At 42.9% G+C, this 18,874-nt stretch overlaps 1 protein-coding gene across 1 annotated transcript in view; it reads right to left on the bottom strand.

Annotated features, from left to right (window-relative positions):
- LARS1 (leucyl-tRNA synthetase 1) overlaps positions 1-18,874 on the bottom strand; it is a 48,450-nt gene that overhangs the window by 17,148 nt on the left and 12,428 nt on the right. Inside the window, exons 4-20 of the mRNA XM_039485835.1 lie at positions 18,784-18,864; positions 17,463-17,603; positions 14,342-14,503; positions 12,811-12,923; positions 12,290-12,353; positions 11,664-11,731; positions 11,152-11,377; positions 9,780-9,867; positions 9,598-9,674; positions 8,677-8,730; positions 7,521-7,661; positions 6,294-6,371; positions 5,512-5,597; positions 5,360-5,425; positions 5,171-5,253; positions 3,523-3,661; positions 417-629 (exon numbers count right to left, since the gene is read on the bottom strand). Of these exons, the coding sequence (XP_039341769.1) occupies positions 417-629; positions 3,523-3,661; positions 5,171-5,253; positions 5,360-5,425; positions 5,512-5,597; positions 6,294-6,371; positions 7,521-7,661; positions 8,677-8,730; positions 9,598-9,674; positions 9,780-9,867; positions 11,152-11,377; positions 11,664-11,731; positions 12,290-12,353; positions 12,811-12,923; positions 14,342-14,503; positions 17,463-17,603; positions 18,784-18,864 (1,880 nt within the window). The remainder of the gene's footprint in view (positions 1-416; positions 630-3,522; positions 3,662-5,170; positions 5,254-5,359; positions 5,426-5,511; positions 5,598-6,293; positions 6,372-7,520; positions 7,662-8,676; positions 8,731-9,597; positions 9,675-9,779; positions 9,868-11,151; positions 11,378-11,663; positions 11,732-12,289; positions 12,354-12,810; positions 12,924-14,341; positions 14,504-17,462; positions 17,604-18,783; positions 18,865-18,874) is intronic.

Below are 18,874 nucleotides of genomic sequence, written 5' to 3' on the forward strand. Positions count from 1 at the left end.
AAATTTAGTGCCAATGAAATTAGGGACCGATAGCAATGGATAAAGCCAGTTGTTTCACACACCTTTGCTGATAGCAGTAGTTTAGGAGCTCTAAGGATGCTTGAGAGAGGAAATTTTCCCCATTCCTGCTATGATCTTGATCAGCAGCTCCCAACTTTATTGGTTCACATATCACTTTCTTAAAGAATTGTTGAGAAGTGAATGGATGGAACATTAAGCTCACATACCACAATATGTAAACCAGTGGTCTTGATGGTATATACACATACTTGCAAAGCAGCCCACTAATAAACACACATGCTATCACCCAAGTCCCAAATACAGAACATCCTGTCAAGAGCCATTGATGGAGATACCAAGGCTGGAGCGTTTGTAGTTTTATCTCCACACTTGCTTGACATTGCTTCCAAACTTACCTTTGATCTGGCCACATGGCTACGTGGTTGTAGAGGTAATATGATAGATGGTTTGGGACAAGATCCTTGCCAGAGACTCTTAGATCCACAGGATACCAAAATTCAAACTCCTCCTTGAGTTTGTCTAACTTTTGCTTTGGAATCTGTGTCTTGGGAAATGGAGCAGCCCTGAAGAATATGTAATCCCAGACTTCTTTGGACATCTGATGCGCCCTGCATAGAAATATTAATGTCTTAATAAAGAACACACACACACACACACAGAGTTAGTTTTTCTTTAAAAATCAGGATGTTTGTTTTTAACAAAACCTGAATCTGAGGCCTATCACTACATAATTCAAAAATTAGCACTTTACTAATTCAAAGTGATCTACAAACAATAACTAATGAATTCTCACAACAGACCCTATGAGCTAGTTACTCTTATTCCTATTTTACAGGTGATGAAAGTGAGACACAGAGGGTACATCTACACTTAAAAAAAAATAATAATAATACTGGAGCAGCAAGCATCAGAGTCCAGGTCAGCTGACTCAGGCTCATACTATGGGACTAAAAATAGCAGCATAGACATTCCTGCTCAGACTGGAGTTTAATCTCTGACACCTGATGAGGGGAGGGTCATCTGACTCAGGCTCTGAGACTCACTGCTGTGGGGAGTTTTTTTTTTTTTTTACAGTGCAGATGTACCCAGAGAGGACTTGCCCTTGGACACAGAGGACTGAGTTGATGTCAGAGCAAGGCTCAGAACTCAGGATGTCCCGTCTCAGCCATACCCCTCTCTACTTGACAGTGTCCTCTGACTCCTGAAAAGCGAGGGGGATACAAACACCTTAATGCCCTGGAAACTTGATTTTATATCTCTTCCCCATTCCTGTGTGGACATCCTTTGTGTCTTAAATACTATCCTGAAAACTCAGAACCAGAATTTAAGTCCTCCCCAAGCCTCTATGCCAGGGGTCATTCACAGATACTACCATCCTTCTGGCAGAGGACAAGATTAAATCTCCTTCACATGTGTCAGCCCTTCCCCTTAGCTGTCACGGAGAGGACAGGAAGAGAAGAGGGAGGGAATTACTTGTTCAACACCACAAGGCAACCTCCCACTTCAGAGAGAGAGGATTTCGTCCCCATAGCAAGCACTCCCAGACTCTTCCAACACAGGCCAAGAGACAGAATCCTCACACAATTAACATTTTCTGATGATGAAAGGCATATACTATAAAACATGAGCGGCAGGACGACGGTAGTTTTAGAACAAATGTGCTACCCTGAAGTGCGGTCTTAGAGATCACATACGAAGCCAAGGCTCCGGTCACCTGCAGTCATTCAAGATCCCTTGGCACTTATGGTATGGGAGATTTCATCTCCCATTTCTTGTGGGGATTTCATTGAAGTTTATTAGACTCTACCTGCTCTTATTTCCCCAAAGTTTTTAAAATGTCTAGTTCTGGTGGATTATTGCTGAAAGGCTTTCAGGTATTGTCCTACCCTACAGGTTAGAGATGTGTGCCGTTACTCAACAGCTATGTTTCATGCCAAAGATCGCTGCACAATAGCAAAGGGTGAAGTGATCCCTAAACATCCCTTATTTACCACACAATAGTGTTAATCTCTGCAAAAAGTGCTTTGCAAACCTTGGATGTTTAGATGTTCTATATTAGGCAAAGCACACAATTTACAGGTGCATCTAAAATTCAATGCAATTCAGATTGCTCACTTCAGACCTTGTTTCCAGACATACCTAGTGCAAAAAATACCTTCTGTATGTAATTAGAGGTGTTCTTTGAGTCAGATGAAATTTCTGCCAGGCTCCTTAAGATTAGTTTTTGTTGCAGGTACCTTATGTTGGAATTCCTTTCCAGATTAACTAACGCATCAAACGAGGCTCCAAAGCTGACGTGTACAGGAGTGACAGAACTGGGCGGCCAGAAAGGCTAGAGCCCCTGCAGTGGAAATATTGTGAGGGCTCTGCCCCCCGTTAAACTTGCACGTGGGAGGCGCGGGGGCACACGCGGATGTGAGAATGAGACCCAGAGGGACTGAAGCAGCTGCCACAGGGCCCAGGATCGGGCTTGGGGAGCAGGACCCAAAAAGGCCACGGCGAGGCCCAGGAATAGGTAGAAACCCCAAGGACCCTCCTTTTCAGCCACGAACGGGCTCAGCTCCCCTCCCCCCCTCTGAATACCTCTCCTCACTCCCCTCCAATCCCTCTGTCCAACATCTGCAGGAAGCTTCCATCCATTCCTCTATTCTCTCAGATGCATAAGTGAACTACTCTCCTGAACACATGGAACGCTAAACTAATGCCCCAGCGTCAAAAGGGGAGAGTGGCAGTGGCAGGACACTTGGCTGTTCTTGTCCTGAAGAGAAGACTAAACACAAACTATCAGTCACAGGTCACAGTCACCCCATCTGAGAGGTCATGGAGCAGACCTGGCAAATATCCGAGCACAACTGCTTTTCACAGGGCACTTACCAAATGAGCCAGACCCCAAAAGTGAAACCTCTCCTTGGTATGCCAAACATCCTTCAGATTCGAGAGAGGAGAAAAAGCTAGAAGCCTTCCAAATAAATACTGGCTGCAGCATAGTAAAAATCCCAGTTTCTTAGAAAACTGCCAGTCTCTAGTGTGGGTTCATTTGTGATCAAGAGCAAGACCTATCCTTGTCCACTCTGTTCCCAGAAGCAGGCATGTAGAAGGGGATCAGCTGCAATTTGCTGAGGTTATAAGAAGTTACAAAGCAGATTTTTAGCAGCTGCCACAGAAGTACTTGCAAGAGCCACAGTGAAACCAGTCAATCAGTTACCAAAATATCATGCAGTTTCCATTTGAAGGCAGCAAGTGCTGAGCAAAGGTGGTTACTTGCAAACAGATCTCCTTCAGCTGCCCTTGGAGGGACTCCCTTCTGTCCTTCCCAATTCCTCCAATACTACCAGTCTAAAAGCTTTGCTAAATCGGGGCTCTGTCTTTATCTATGCTACTATTTATATATAATGCTCTAAGCACAGATCTGAAGAGTCAGCCTACAAGTTATGCCTTTGGAAAGAGCCAGAGCGGAAATACATTGAAACATACCATTCCTCACCAACCTGTACCCCTTACCTGATGCCAAGTGGAGAATCTCCTTGTCCACACAGATTATCTCCTTGCAGCAGATGAGCAACTGTGTAGAAGGCCATGTAGATAGTGGAATCGGAGAGAGATTCTATCAGCCACTGCTCATCCCAAGGTAAACGAGTACCTAAACAAAGACCCAAAAAAGATCGTCATTACCAGGCACAGGACAGAATTCCCATTTGCAGAACTCACAACAGATGATGGGATTTTCAAAAGTTCCTGAGTGACTCAGGAGCACAAGTCCCACTGACTTTCAGTTGGACCTGCACTCTTAAATCACTTCAGTGCTTCTGAAAATCTCACTCGGGAGAATGGGCCAGTTGCAGCTGGTTTTTTGATCTTGAACATCTTGGCAGACAGAGGGAATCCTTGCAGGGGACTGTCCTTAGCTTTCCTAATGCAACGGTCAGCTCACTTCTAAATTCAACAAACTGAAGCATCTGTTCACCTTATCGTTTGCTCTGCATGTTTCATAGAAAGAGATTATCCTGGCCTGCTGCCATACTGAGTCAGGTGATATTGTATCAGGATCCTATTCTGTGAACTAAGAAGGATTGGGTCTGGATGAGAGACCTTCAAGGGAAACCTCCAGGCACTGCAGGAAAAGGTACTGGTTCCTTCCATGTCATCTCTGAACAAATGGGCCATGCATGGTGATGGTGGGGGAGCTTTATTGCTGGTGGTGTTTCCATACAAAAAATAAAACAGCTCCTGATTAACTCAGGTCATGTGGAAGGTGTCATCTTTTTGATGTCCTGGGTCAAATTCTAATTGGGGTAATTCTGTTCTGCCTACCTAATTCCTCCCATTGACCTCTCAGTTAGATATTGTATTAGATTTAAAATGATCAGTATGTCTAGTGATTTTACATCTAATACAATATCTAATAGAGAGGTTAGTGGGAGGAATTAGGTCCTCTCCAGGTGAGGATGGAGCAGCTGACTTTAGTAGAAGAGTTCAAGTATCTAGGAGTCGTTCACAAGTGATGGTAAGCAGGAGCATGAGATTGACCGGCGGATTCGTGTGGCGTCAACAGCAATGTGGGCGCCGTACTGATCCGTGGTGGTGAGGCGGGAGCTGAGTTCTTGGATGAAGCTCTCGGTCTACAGATTAATCTACGCCCCCATCCTCATCTATGGTCATGAACTTTGGGTAACGACTGAAAGGGCAAGATTGTGGGTACAAGCGGCAGAAATGAGGTTCCTTCGCAGGGTGGCTGGGCTTACTCTCCAACACAGAGTGAGGGGCTTGGCTACTCAGGAGAGCCTCGGAGTAGAGCCGCTACTCCTCTGGATCGAGAGGAGCCAGCTGAGGTGGTTAGGGCACCTGATAAGGATGCCCCCTGGGAGGCTCCCTTTGGAACTTTACCGGGCACATCCCTCTGGAAGGAGGCCATTAGGCCAACCCAGGACTCGCTGGAGGGATTATATCTCCCAGCTGGCCTGGAAACACTGGAGAATCCCCCAGGAGGAGCTGGAACCTGTTGCGGAGGGAAGGGAGAATAGAGAGGACCAGATCTCCCTTTCCTCCATGCTGCTGCTGCAACCCTCACCAGGAAAAGCATGAATGGATGAAACAGTGAGCGTTACTCTCCTCAAGCAGCAAGTGAGGAAAAGCTGTGTGTTTTTCCTACCTAAGCCATACGTTCTTGAGCAGGCATGCTCCTGCAGCCAGCCCAGTGTAGCTTCAAAATTCCTTCTGGTCTCTTCACAAAACCTATGTGGAACAGACTATTATTAATCCTTGGTCTCCCTCAGGGTTATGTTGTCAGCACATGCCACATCCCAACCTACACTTTATCCATCTCTTTCCCAGAACTTACGTCTCTAGATCCGTCAAGCAGTCAGATGCCTGCTTCTTCCAGTTTACTTCGCCATAATCTAGGTACCTTAAGATCAAGGAAAATAATTAGAATAAAGAAGTTCACATAAGGGTGCACCAGAGGGATGGGTTAAGTGATTTCACTTCACTCACCACTGGTCACAAAGAGCCACCACGCACTCATCCATGGACCTCGATATAACTTGTTTCTCAGGTTCCATATAAATCATTGCTTCACCCTGAGATAAAAGGGAAGAGGTATATTTATACCTTTATAGTTATAACACATAGGGCATTAAATGAAAGGAGTTTACCAATAATAAACCCCCTATTATAATCCCAACTGTGTGTGTAGATTCTCAGTTAAAAGGTGCTACAGAAGCACAAAGTCTTTACTGTTTAAAGCTATGTATAGATGGTAAAAATGTGTATAACAAGGCTTTAAAATATGAAGCACAAAATCCTCAAGAACTAGACAAAATGGGGAATGGGAGGGAAGTGATTAGCTTTAACTCTGCATCTATATTCTGTATCAGAGAAATGAGATAGAGCACCACAGTACAGACTGAAGGGAATGATCCTGCACTGACAGAGATCCAAACTAAATAACCAAAGCCTTTTCCATATAATCACTATGATTCTACGGACTATGACTAGGCCATAAGACATGCATCTATATAAGGCAGTACTCACAAAGCTAAAAAACCCAGACGTCTCTTTCTACTTGATCCATCAGGTACAATACATTTCTCTTTATCTAAGAATACCATACTTTGTTTTAGCATCACTTTGTACTCTATTGCTACTGCTTTTTCCAAAGAACATCTAAGGCAACGCTTCTGTGGAAACAAGCCAATATATTTTATTTAGTGACTATCCTGCTATGGGAAAGACAAAGGATCATCTTGGAAAGCAGTATCCAAACTACCACATACATTGCCCACCATCTTCTTCTGTATAAGCTTCTTGACATCCTGGACTTTTTGCCCCTTGTACTCATCCACCAACATTATCTGTAAGGGAGAGACCATTGCAGAAGTTAGGTTTTCTTAAAAGGATTAAGTTTCAAGTATTATGTAAAAACAACCAGTTCTCTTGAGCTACAAGAAATACTGGTATTGTGACCTATGACGCATCTTAAAAATTAGATGCTGAAAATCTGCCTTTTTTTTTTTTAAATCCCCCTGAACTCCCACATATATATTTATACATTATATGTTTTACTTATGCACATTCAAACCAGGAGGGCTAGCTGGACATGCACAGCCCTGCCACACAGGAAATTGGTCTTTGAATTCCAAATAGTTTAGATGGGCCGAGGCTTAGGGCACTGTGACAGAAGCCCCCTGAATGAGCTGAAATGGGGAAGAACCACCCTTCTGTCATTTTCTACCAGTCTCTTCAAGTCAAGGTTTGGAATGATGTTGACTGTTTCCTGAGAAAGGTGCATCCAGTGGCCATACCATGGGCCTCATCTTGAGACAGACACACCTCCAGCCTCCCAATTGTGATTCTACACTATCCCCATAGCACATACAGAGGCTCACTTAAGGGGAAGTTCCTTAGAATGTGGGCCATTAAAAAATCCCAAAAGGACCCGACACCCATCCCCAAAAAAATCCATACACCTTCGTCTTCCCGATTTATTAATCTATTACAGGGGTAGCCAACCTGAGCCTGAGAAGGAGCCAGAATTTACCAATGTAAGATGCCAAAGTGCCACAGTAATATGTTAGCAGCCCCCCATCAGCTCTTGCCCACCCCCCCGACTCCCAGCACCTCCCGCCCACCAGCAGGTCTGCCAATCAGCACCTCCCCCTCCCTCCCTGCACCTCCCAATCAGTTGTTTCATGGCATGCAGGAGGCTCTGGAGGGGAAGGGAGAGGAATGAGGGCACAGCAGGCTCAAGGGAGGGGGCGGGAAGGGGTGGAGTGGGGGCAGGGCCTGTGGCAGAGTCAGGGATTGAGCAGTGAGCAACCCCCGGCACATTGGAAAGTTGGCGCCTGTAGCTCCAGCCCCGGAGCTAGTGCCTATACAAGGAGCGGCATGTGGCTTTGGAACCACACGTTGGCCACCCCAATCTGCCTCCTTTCAAATGTTTATCAACTTCAGTATAAAAAAAAAAGTTTTCACAACACACCTAGGGAAGCCTAGTTACTTACTCCCTCATAAAATCCTTTCAGGTACACTCTCTCCTTAGCCTCTGTAAGTTTCTCTTTATCATTCTGGCTCTGGATTTTCAACTCGTCACAGACCAATGGAGCAGAAAGGCTGCCGTAGCCTGGGATTTCGATGATGGGCACCTGGGAATAGCATGGTATTGTCAGGATTTGTTTCAAATTGTGTGAACGCAACACAAGTCCTGCAGGGACTTGTCTCTTGAATTTCGCAGCCTTCAGTGGAAATTGTACTCCGAAGAAAATGCAGAGTCAAGTGCATTTTTCTTCCATGTTCACAATCCAACAACCAACATGGCAATTGAAATCAGAGATTTGGAGGTGAGGAAGAAAGGCATATATCTACCAATTGTGAAAATTCATGATTATACTTGGATGATTTGCACAGAACAAGTGATATTATAGAGAAAACACCTATTAAAAGCAGCTGTCAAAGTTACAGCAGTCTTTGAATTCATGCTGTTTTATACATAGTGTGCTGCTTTCCAGAATTTACTGTTAATCAAATTTGGTGGAATTTTACAAAAATTCAACACAATGCCACTAGGCTCATCAGGAATTTCTGGCACTCCCCAGAGTGACTGCTGACTGCACATCTGCAAGCAATAACCCAATTTTTTCCCCTGTGCACGAGACAGACAAGGAGTACTGAGTAGCTAACTGAGAGGAGAGCAGGAGCAATGCAGAAAATCTGAGATGTATTTGGCTGTAATCTATACTCTCAAAATGACATACATGGCTGAATCCCCATAAACTCCATTAGCAGTAACAGAAGTGACATAGATATAGCACTTTGCATGGAGCAGATAATATACTCTCCATTAAATCAAGATTATCACAGGTGGTTTTAATCCACAAACAGAGACTCAAACTCTAAACTGAAGCCTCAAAGTAGCACTTGCTACAAAAAATAGGATTTTGTGTTAAAAAAAAAAAAAATTCAAAGTAGTAGAGCTTTGCTCCTTCAAGGCCACAGCCTAACAACTGCAGTTTCACAACTATGAGGGCAAGTTCTTCTGATGCTTCAAGCTCTTTTGGCTAATAAAGGATTTTAAAAACAAAATTTCTGAAAGGTATGCAAGCTCCTAATTCAAATTAAAAAAGCCATGTATATTTGAGAGACACACTTAGCTGCACTCACCGGTTCAAAAGGCAGGACCATTTCATCTTTAATTCCATATTTCCCTCTTAGGGCCTACAGAAGATGTTAAAAAACAAACAAAAACAAAAACATAAAACAGAGGGATTTTTTTTAAAAACTTATTTTTCATTATGTGTAATTCCTTAACAAAAAGAATGTCCTTCTGAATGAATAATATATCATGCTCTCAGACATGCTGTCAACCCTATTTGCCCACCACTCCTTGGGAATTAAGAAATCTGGGTTCAGCCCCCCAATTTGGCCATCGATTTCCAGTTGGTCTCAGACAACTCATTAATCCCTATGTGGCTCAAGTTTCCCAGTTATAAAATGGGGAAAAATGCTACTTCTGTACCATCCAGGGTGTTCTGAGAATAAATACATTAGCATTTGTTAGGTGCTCAGGTACCACACTACCTAGAAAATTTATGTCTAGACTTTAAGCTCTTCGGGGCAGGGAGCAGTCTCACTTATTTTTGAAACACCTAGCATGCTTTTGGTACTATATAATCAAATGGCTGCTACTTGGCTTATGTGAAATGAGTACAGTGGTCTCAGCCTAGTAACCAATGGCCAAGTGACCACACCAGAGAAATCCCTCTCACACTTGGTACTAATTTCCACCTTAATAGTCTTGACAACCCCATAATATAAAAATGATGAGGTTCTGGTACAGAATCATTTCCCAAGTCTGCACGAAAATGATAGTGAAGATCAGATTTTTTTAAAATATTATTTACAAGTGGATTCCAAACTAGAGTCTGCAACACTGTACACTTAGTTTGCACATAAGTTTAGAGGCCACTCACGGAAGTTTCCTCAACTAAAAAAAATGGTCCCCATTTTAGTTATCAATGTACTTGTTTTTGTCACTCAGAACACTCGAACTGTGAGCAATACAGATCTGAATGACAGGCTGACCTGTTTTTTCTTCAAATCTCTCAGGGCTGCAATGTCATCAGGAGCATCAGATGGGACACTTGTGACCACTCCAGTGCCTTGCAAAAAAAAAAATCAATCAGGTAACAAAAATCAATTAATATATACTATGAAACATGGGATGTAATGAACAGGCTCATGCAAGAAAATTACTTTTATCTTACCTTTATCTTCCTTAATTGTGAGCATAGGAAGAGCATAGATGACTTTGTAGGACGTTAAAGGGGCAGAGAGTGCAGCTCCAAGAATCTCCTGTGCAAGAGAGGAATATTAGAACAAGGAGCACTGTGTTGGCCTGGCTCAGAAGGAACCTACTGAGCTGATGTTCCTTTACATCAGCTGGTCTTCCCCACATAGTGTAAATAGATAAATAAATTAAAAGGCCATGACACAATTCAAACTGCAGAAGCCCTTCTTCTGCAAAGTAATTAGATACCATGCATATAACTCTTTGGGACAGTATAATGGATTGTTTTATTCATTACTAGGAAATGAAGTACCAGATCCTGGAAGGAATTTAGAGAAGAGCAACAAAAATTATTAGAATTGGAGAACAGTACAGTGGATTATACCCATTCTCCAGACACAGAAGAATTTTGATAAAGGGATGGTTGAGTGGGGAGAGACCGTCTCCAAATAACTGAAAAGTGTAAACAGCAAGGAGAGAATGGAATGGTTTATTGTGGTACATTTAGGTGAAAGAGAGTTAAAGGCTGAATATCAGAAAAAACTTCCAGAGGAGTATTAGACTGAAAAACAGACTCCCAAAGAAAATGGAGGAAGGAATTGAGAAATTTAGCTATAAATTGAATGAACGACTGGAAAAGCACTCGTATTGTGAGGACCATTCATGCATTGACAAAGGGTTGGAGTAGGTGTCCTAGCAGTCTTCCCCACCTCCAATTTATATGGATTCTATCTTTAATAAGATGGAATAGAATATTCCACCTTCTGTCCTTCATGTGACTTAGTAACACAAAGGACATTGTCAGGAAATCCAGTGCATCAAGTTTTAGCAGGTGGCATTCTAGTTAGACAGTGATGTAGAATGGCACACCCCAAAATGCCATTGAGTCAGCATTTTTATTCAACGTTCGTGAAGCTACATATGCTGAACACCTGGCCCAAGCATTAAAGACAGGGAGCAGTCAAAGGAAGTAGCTATTCTCACCCAGGGTGAACTGGGTATTTCAGTAGAGAATGATCCTAGACTCATTTAACTCATTCTAACTAACTATTATTTCCCTTCCATTCTTTGTAGTAAAAATAACAAGTCACTGCTTTACATACTGCAACACACATTACTTGTGCCATTAGTTCTCAAATAAGATTGTGGCAACATTAACACATTTGTCCATAGATTACCAGACTAGTGCAGCTATTTAATCTCCTCCCCATTCTTTATTTGGTCACTTAACACTCACCAAAAAGCTACCAATATAGATTAAAGTGTCATCAAGTTTGTATGCCACAAACAGGCAAAGCACAATTCCTGCAGGAGTCCATAACTTGGCCTATAAGCTGCAAGATGCTCACCTCTCCCATCAGCTCCTTGACGACAGGTACCACTCCGTTATCTTTTGTAAAGCCCTGGTAGGACATGTTCCTGGCAGCTCTTTGGGTGCAGATAAAAATATCCCCATTCACAGTCTCAAAGCCAATGTACTTCATATCTGGGCGAACCCAACAGTTAGTCTGTCCAAAAATGGTCTCTGGTCTGAGAGTAGCTGCCACCAAGAAGATATTTTTTCCTTTAAGGCCACTAAAATAAGATAGGGCACATTAAAATAAGAAAACTCGGTTTTTCCTGACCAACCTTTTTTTTTCCTTCTTTTTTTTTTTAAATTAAGGAGACTTGATCCCTATTGAATACATTTATAAAGGAGACTTGATGCCTTTCAGGAAGATACGTTTTAGTCAAATACAAGGTATTAGGCTCAATGCAGAGGTAACGGTTGAAATTCTGTGGTTTATGTTACACAGGAGGTAACACTAGATGATCTAATGGTTCCTCCTGGCCGGAAAATCCATGAATCTATGAGACCTACCTCAGCTTTGCAGGGTAAGGCTCTATCACCTTCATTTTTATTAACGTATATTCTTGAGGTCCAACACCCTAAGAGTCACACACAGAGACCAGTAGTCAATATAAAAGTCTACTTATGCAGCAAAAGTACCATTTCCCAAAAATCAATTCTACATTTTGTAGTAGCACAATTCAAATGCTATTTCAGGATCTTATATTGGGGTCCGTCAATAAACTAGACTTCCAATGATGTCAATGGGAGCTTAGCAGCATACAGACTGCAGTTCGGAGTCCTATTTATACCTATGATCAAACATCTTACTCATCTAGGCTATTATATTACACCACTAAAGTAAATGAATTGGACTTCAGGGGGCATTGAATCATGCTCTTGTGCAAGTCAGGACATCAACTGCCAGATTATCACTCTGAGAAAACTGGCTACAGTTAACACTATCTGTTGCATGTGTCACAACAATTATTATTTTTTCTAGGGACATCCAAGCTTCCCATGTATTAATAGCTTGAGATCAGATAAGTCAACATAAAGATATATTTAATAATCATTTTCAGCATATAGCATACTTCTTCGTTATTTAAAAGTTACGTACAACATACAAAGAACTTGTGTCAAATAAAATACATCACCTCTCCAGTTTGCCTGTCATGATCCATGCAAGGTTGTCCATCTTTTGGAGAATAAATTGTATACCTAGGAAACACAGTAAATTATTATTTAGGGGTATGCATAGCCATCTACAGACAAGGAGGAGGACATGATCCCTGGCACAAAGAACTTTGGGTGGGATTTTTCAATAGCACTCAATTTGCTTAACTCTGTTACCATTAATGTCAATGAAAGTCCTACCATTGATATCAATGGAAGCAAAGTTAGGTAAATACTGAAAGCTTTTAAAAACCTCACCCCTGAAGCCTAAGGACCCAAATGGACAACTGGCTGAGCATAGTAACCCACTAACTTCAGTGGGACATCTGCATTCAGAGGGCTTGCTGGGGTGAGTCTGTATAAATTACAAAATGATAACTAAGTCACAGAGACACATAATATTATACCCAACTTTTTAAAAGCAGTGCATGGGGGGGAAATTTACATTTTTTGCTAGGTTTTTAATAGTACAGACTTAGTAAATTAAAGAGAGCATATTTACCGTTTCCCAAATTTTATTTTATTTCTTTCCTTCAGTGTTAAAAATTGCCACCGTACAAATGAGTCGTAATAAGGGTTAACATCAGTGGTAATGAAAGAACGCCTCCAATCCACCTGAAAAGATATGCAAGTAACAGGTAAGCAAATCCAGCCAAAGATTTCTGTGAACATTCACACACAGAGCACTTGCTTCATCTCACTCATTTGCTATGCTTATTCAAACCCTACAAGGTACCTGCTCCATGAAACAAAAAAAATAAAAAAAATAAACACCCTTGATTGTTTGACACTTGTATGTATATACAAATTCTATGCAGTTGATTTCATGTGGGTCTTTCAGAAAAGACGTTCAAAAGCCTAGGTTCTGTCCTTTGTTTGCTCCATACCACTTTTTGTAAGACCAGGGTGGTGGGGACATATTTCTCTGGTGGCCTTTATGGATTCCCTTTCTCCTCTGCATGTGTTATGCACATTGTCTATCTGGAGGCTATGCTACACCCTAGAGGGGGCTGCCTGTAAATGGCATCACATATAAATGATCTGTAGCACCTTTCACCTTAAAATCTTCAAAGAAAAGTAAGGTATAATTATATAAAAGTCGCATCATGTACGTACGTATGTACGTACACACACACACACACACACACCCCTTTATGGACAAGCAAACTTCCATCACTGAAGCTCAGGGAGATGGCATTTCCTAAAATAAATAAATGAACAGACTCCCCTCAGTTATTTCTCTGTATTTAAATAAGTTTTTTGATGGTGAAAGGGGCCAGATTAAAAGAACTAAAAATCTGACATCCTCTCTATCCACAGAACAGGTGCAGCCATGAGAAACAAAGTGAAAGTTTCCCAACCAGTTAGAAAAACAGTGAGTCAACTGTGATGTGGAAGAGACTCCCTCGAGGGTTGTTGAGGCAGCTCTGTCTTCAATAGACATTCTGTCCTTGGATTTTCTACAGAGACTGCCCAAAGGAGCCACATTAGTACTAATAACAAATCAATGCACACACATGAGACAGCAACAACTTTTGGCTATCAACCACCAGGGCAGGATCTGATGCACTGGGAAGTCGTGGATAGCAGAACAAAACCTATCAATTACTTGTACCACCAGCAAGTCACTAGTAAGCCAGGGTCCTAAACGTGAAGGAATTCCATCACTAGAGAGCAATTTGGCATTGAGCGTTTCCTGTGTGATGTGGAAGTAACTGCAGGGATGATTTGGCATTTGACATATCTTCTGGGGCAATACACAATGGGTTCTATTCCTGTCTTGCTATATGACCTTCAGTGTTTCAGGTAATCTTTGTGCATTAGCTGTAAAATTGAGATAATACTTACTGATCATACAAGGATATTGTGATGCTTAATTAATGCTTTATAACACTTTGGATGTTCCAATACTTACTGCACTGCCACTAATGTTAGGCAAACACATCAAGGGGAGAAGAGATCTCAAAATTAATTTAATAAAACCAATAAGAGAATTCATGCTTGTAACAGCATTTTAGATTTTAAACATGTACCTTCAGCCCCATACTCTTTAGGTCCTGAAGAGCAAGGGGTGGGAAGTAATCAAGCCAATGCTCAGCCTCTGAAAACTTCACTATTTCTTCATCAGAGAGACCCAAAGACTTCATGATCCCCCACTGGTACTTGGAAGAGCCAGTCTTGGCTGCAGCTTTACTCTAAAAAGACAAGTATAATGAGCAAAAGAACATCCAAGCACGTCTCACTGTTTCTTCTCCTGCAGGGAATCATTCAATCCTAACATAACACTTTCCAATCACTGAGATGCATACGAGTACTGCTATTTTGGCTGCCTTTCTCTGATTTAATGAGGATACACCGCGATGGGTGCTGGTATATACTCACGGTCTGCCTCACATTCACATGTGTCTACTCTAACATGCTGCAGCCAAGAGAATGAAGTTCAAATCAGTCCAAATACTTTCAGAGATCAGGGCATGCTGTGGGGCAGTTAGCAAGCACTGACTGGTACAGGCGAGGTCTTGGTCTAATAAAGATACGTTTGCAGGAAAAGGTTAAGTAGCTCTCCTCTAGATCCTTCTGATTGATTGATAATCTCTTCTGCTCCTATTTTGCTTGCATATGCTAGGGACAAATAGCTGGAAATTAAGATTGAAGATTGTAGAGAAACAAAACAAAATATTCACTTGCCACAGGCCAAATTAGGCTTTGTCTACACTACGCACCTCTTAGCGAGATGGTTGTGCCACTACAGTCGTGCCACTAAAAGGCATGCAGTGTAGCCGCTGTTTGTCAGCAGGAGAAGGTTCTTCCGACGACAAAACACTTCCATCCCCAATGAGTGGTGGTAGATTTATTGGCAGGACAGCGCTCCTGCCGACAAAGCGTTGTTCACACCACTACTTTTCATAAAGAAAACTTTTGTCTTTCACGGGTGTGGCTTTTTAACACCTCTGAACAACAAAAGTTGGATCATTCAGTTGCCAGTGTAGACAAAGCCTATGCAAGATCTGTTTTTCACACATACGTGTGCATGGAGAGAACAGACTGCGTCCCAAATCCTTTGCTCACAAATTATCTAACAAACCACAAATTAATCCGTAAGGAACAAGACTTAACCCCCCAGAACTAAAGTTTTCCCTGGCCTAATATTTCCTGTATCTTCCCAAATTCATAAATATCCTTAATAGTTTGTTTGATAAGCCACTCTTACGAATATGGTTGTACGGGATACATATAGTCAGGGTTTGATTCTCAATTTAGCCCAGAGAGTCATCAAAAAATGGGGAGATGAAACTACCAATTAGGTCATCTAATCCATCACACTCAGAGCAGCATTATTACTTCTTAGCTCCAAGTGCCCTACCCATAGCAACCCTAACCCTAGCTCCAACTGCCCTACCCATAGGAACCCTAATCCTAGCTCCAAGTGCCCAAACCTTGGGAACCCTAACCCTAGGGCGGGAAGCCCTACCCATAGGAGCCCTACCCATAGGAACCCTAACCCTAGCTCCAACTGCCCTACCCACAGGAACCCTAACCCTAGCTCCAAGTGCCCTACGCTTAGGAACCTTAACCCTAGCTCCAAGTGTCCTACCCTTAGGAACCCTAACCCTAGGGCGGGGCGCCCTACCCATAGGAACCCTAACCCTAGGGCGGGGCGCCCTACCCATAGGAACCCTAACCCTAGCTCCAACTGCCCTACCCACAGGAACCCTAACCCTAGCTCCAAGTGCCCTACGCTTAGGAAGCTTAACCCTAGGGCGGGCGCCTACCCATAGGAACCCGAACCCTAGGCGGGCGCCCTACCCAGAGGAACCCGTACCCTGGGGCGGTGCGCCCTACCCTTAGGAACCCGAACCCTAGGGCGGGGCGCCCTACCCTTAGGAACCCTAACCCTAGGGCGGGGCGCCCTACCCATAGGAACCCGAACCCTAGGGCGGGGCGCCCTACCCATAGGAACCCGAACCCTAGGGCGGGGCGCCCTACCCATAGGAACCCGAACCCTAGGGCGGGGCGCCCTACCCATAGGAACCCGAACCCTAGGGCGGGGCGCCCTACCCATAGGAACCCGAACCCTAGGGCGGGGCGCCCTACCCATAGGAACCCGAACCCTAGGGCGGGGCGCCCTACTCATATGAAGCCTAACCCAAGCTCCAAGTGCCCTACCCATAGGAACCCTACCCTAGCTCCAAGTGTCCTACCTATAGGAAACCTAACCCTAGCTCCAAGTGCCCTACCCACAGGAACCCGAACCCTAGGGCGGAGCACCCTACTCATATGAAGCCTAACCCAAGCTCCAAGTGCCCTACCTATAGGAACCCTAACCCTAGGGCGGGGCGCCCTACCCATAGGAACCCGAACCCTAGCTCCAAGTGCCCTACCCATAGGAACCCTAACCCTAGGGTAGAGTACCCTACCCATAGGAATCCTAACCCTAGCTCCAAGTGCCTTACCCATAAGAACCCTAACCCTAGCTCAAAGTGCCCTATCCTTAGAAACCCTGACCCTAGCTCCAAGTGCCCTACCTTTTGGAACCCTAAGCCTAGGGCGGGGCGCCCTAACAACAGGAGCCCTAACCCTAGCTCCAAGTGCCCTACCCTTAGGAACCCTAACCCTAGGGCGGGGCGCCCTACCCATAGGAACCCTAATCCTAGCTCCAAGTGCCCTACCCTTGGGAACCCTAACCCTAGGGCGGGAAGCCCTACCCATAGAAACCCTAACCCTAGCTCCAAGTGCCCTACGCTTAGGAACCCTAACCCTAGCTCCAAGTGCCCTACCCATAGGAATCCTAACCCTAGGGCGGGGCGCCCTACCCATAAGAACCGCTTCAGTATGTTTTCAAGTGCTTTGTCCAGTGTCCTTTTCAACATCCTAAGCGAGGGGCCAGACTCCATTTCCCTCAGACTATTGAAGAGTCTAAGAAAGCTCATCATTAGAAAGCTTTTATGCATTAACATGAGATTCTGAAGACCAAGTAATTAAAGCATCTCTTCAAAGCAAACATTAAAAGCACTACATTTAAGTGAAAAAATAGCTTTAACAAATGTACATTAAAAATCTGCATATTTACATTTCACGTGCATAGGTATATATGCCATGTGCCCATATGTATTTATACAAATACTTTCAGAAAGGTTTGATACAAAACTTTACCTTTTTGCCTTTTGCCTTGTCTCTGATGACCACTTCCTCCTCTCTTCTAGCAGCCATTTCTTCCTCTTCCTCGTCCTCATCAGGGAACTCAGGTGGGCAGCCATATAATTCCATTTCTCTTTTCAGCTTATCTGCACATGCCTAAATAAAAAGTCATTGGTAACCTATCAGAACTGCTCAGTGGCTAAGGCTGGAACAATTATCAATAACTGATTTTTATATCAATTATTTATGTACTTGAAAGACTGTATTTATAATATTTTCTATCGCAGGACTCAGCTTTTCATCTCCCTTTCCACTAAAGCAATTTAAACCACTTCTGGAGACTCATGATAAGTTGCAAGTGTCCTGGCTTGTAGTTCACTAATCCCCCCTAATTCACTACTAACCTGTCCATCTTTGACCACTGGCTAGGAATTGAAAAAATTCTCCTCCACTTCATATTTTAATTAATGATGGAATAGGAAAGCAATTATCAAGCCTCATTTATAATCAGGACAGCTTATTAGCCATTAATCAATACAAAAATTATTAGTCACTGCTCATTTTTAATCATAGTCCTAGGTGCATAAGCAATGTTGGCTACGCAGGAACAAAGACATAATCTGCTTGTACGTTTTGCAGCTATGAAGTAACTTTAGAACATAAAAATATATTATTAAAAGGCCCTTGTGCACTGATAACATTGGATACACCCAAATGACTCAGATTGTAAGATCTTTGTAGTAAGTCATTCATTAGGTGTTTGTACATAATAAACCTGGTTGTGGCCTTTAGGTCCTATTGCAATATATATTTATTAATTAATAAATATATAAGGCATCAGAGCAGAGATGTACCCCACCAGCTCCCTGGCTGCATACACTGGAGAATTACATAGCAATCAATTCCATCCTATGCATGTCAGCTAGAATTACCATGGCAAGAATCTAATCCTATTCACTATAATCTAAAATACCATCTTCTTCCTAGGAAGTGTCCAAATCCAAGTACTGTGGATTCTGTCTGTACCTATGATGACAGGGGATGCCACACATCAGTGTGGGTGTGGAAAGGATGTAAATATGATCTAAACACTTTGGTTTGAGACAAAGGTGTTAATTTCCAGAAGTGCCCACAGGAGATACTTTTTAATTCAAATTCAGCCATGCTTTCATGCTGTAAAAATCCTAAAAATTGACAGGTTTCAGTTCAAACTGCATCTATGCATTCGTCAATCAGTTCAATCAATACTTTGAATATGCAGTGTAGGGCTAATTGAAAACTTCACTTAAATACAGAACTATGCTGAAGAGCCCTTATTAACTCAGAGCAGTCTTACCTTAATGGGCATGCCAGTACAATGCAGGCCGAATGGGAACAGGCAATTCTTTCCTTTTAGCCTTTGATACCCAACTGCAAACTACAGAAAG

Source organism: Mauremys reevesii, linkage group 8, assembly GCF_016161935.1.
Source record: "Mauremys reevesii isolate NIE-2019 linkage group 8, ASM1616193v1, whole genome shotgun sequence".
In the NCBI taxonomy this organism is placed as follows: Eukaryota; Metazoa; Chordata; order Testudines; family Geoemydidae; genus Mauremys; species Mauremys reevesii.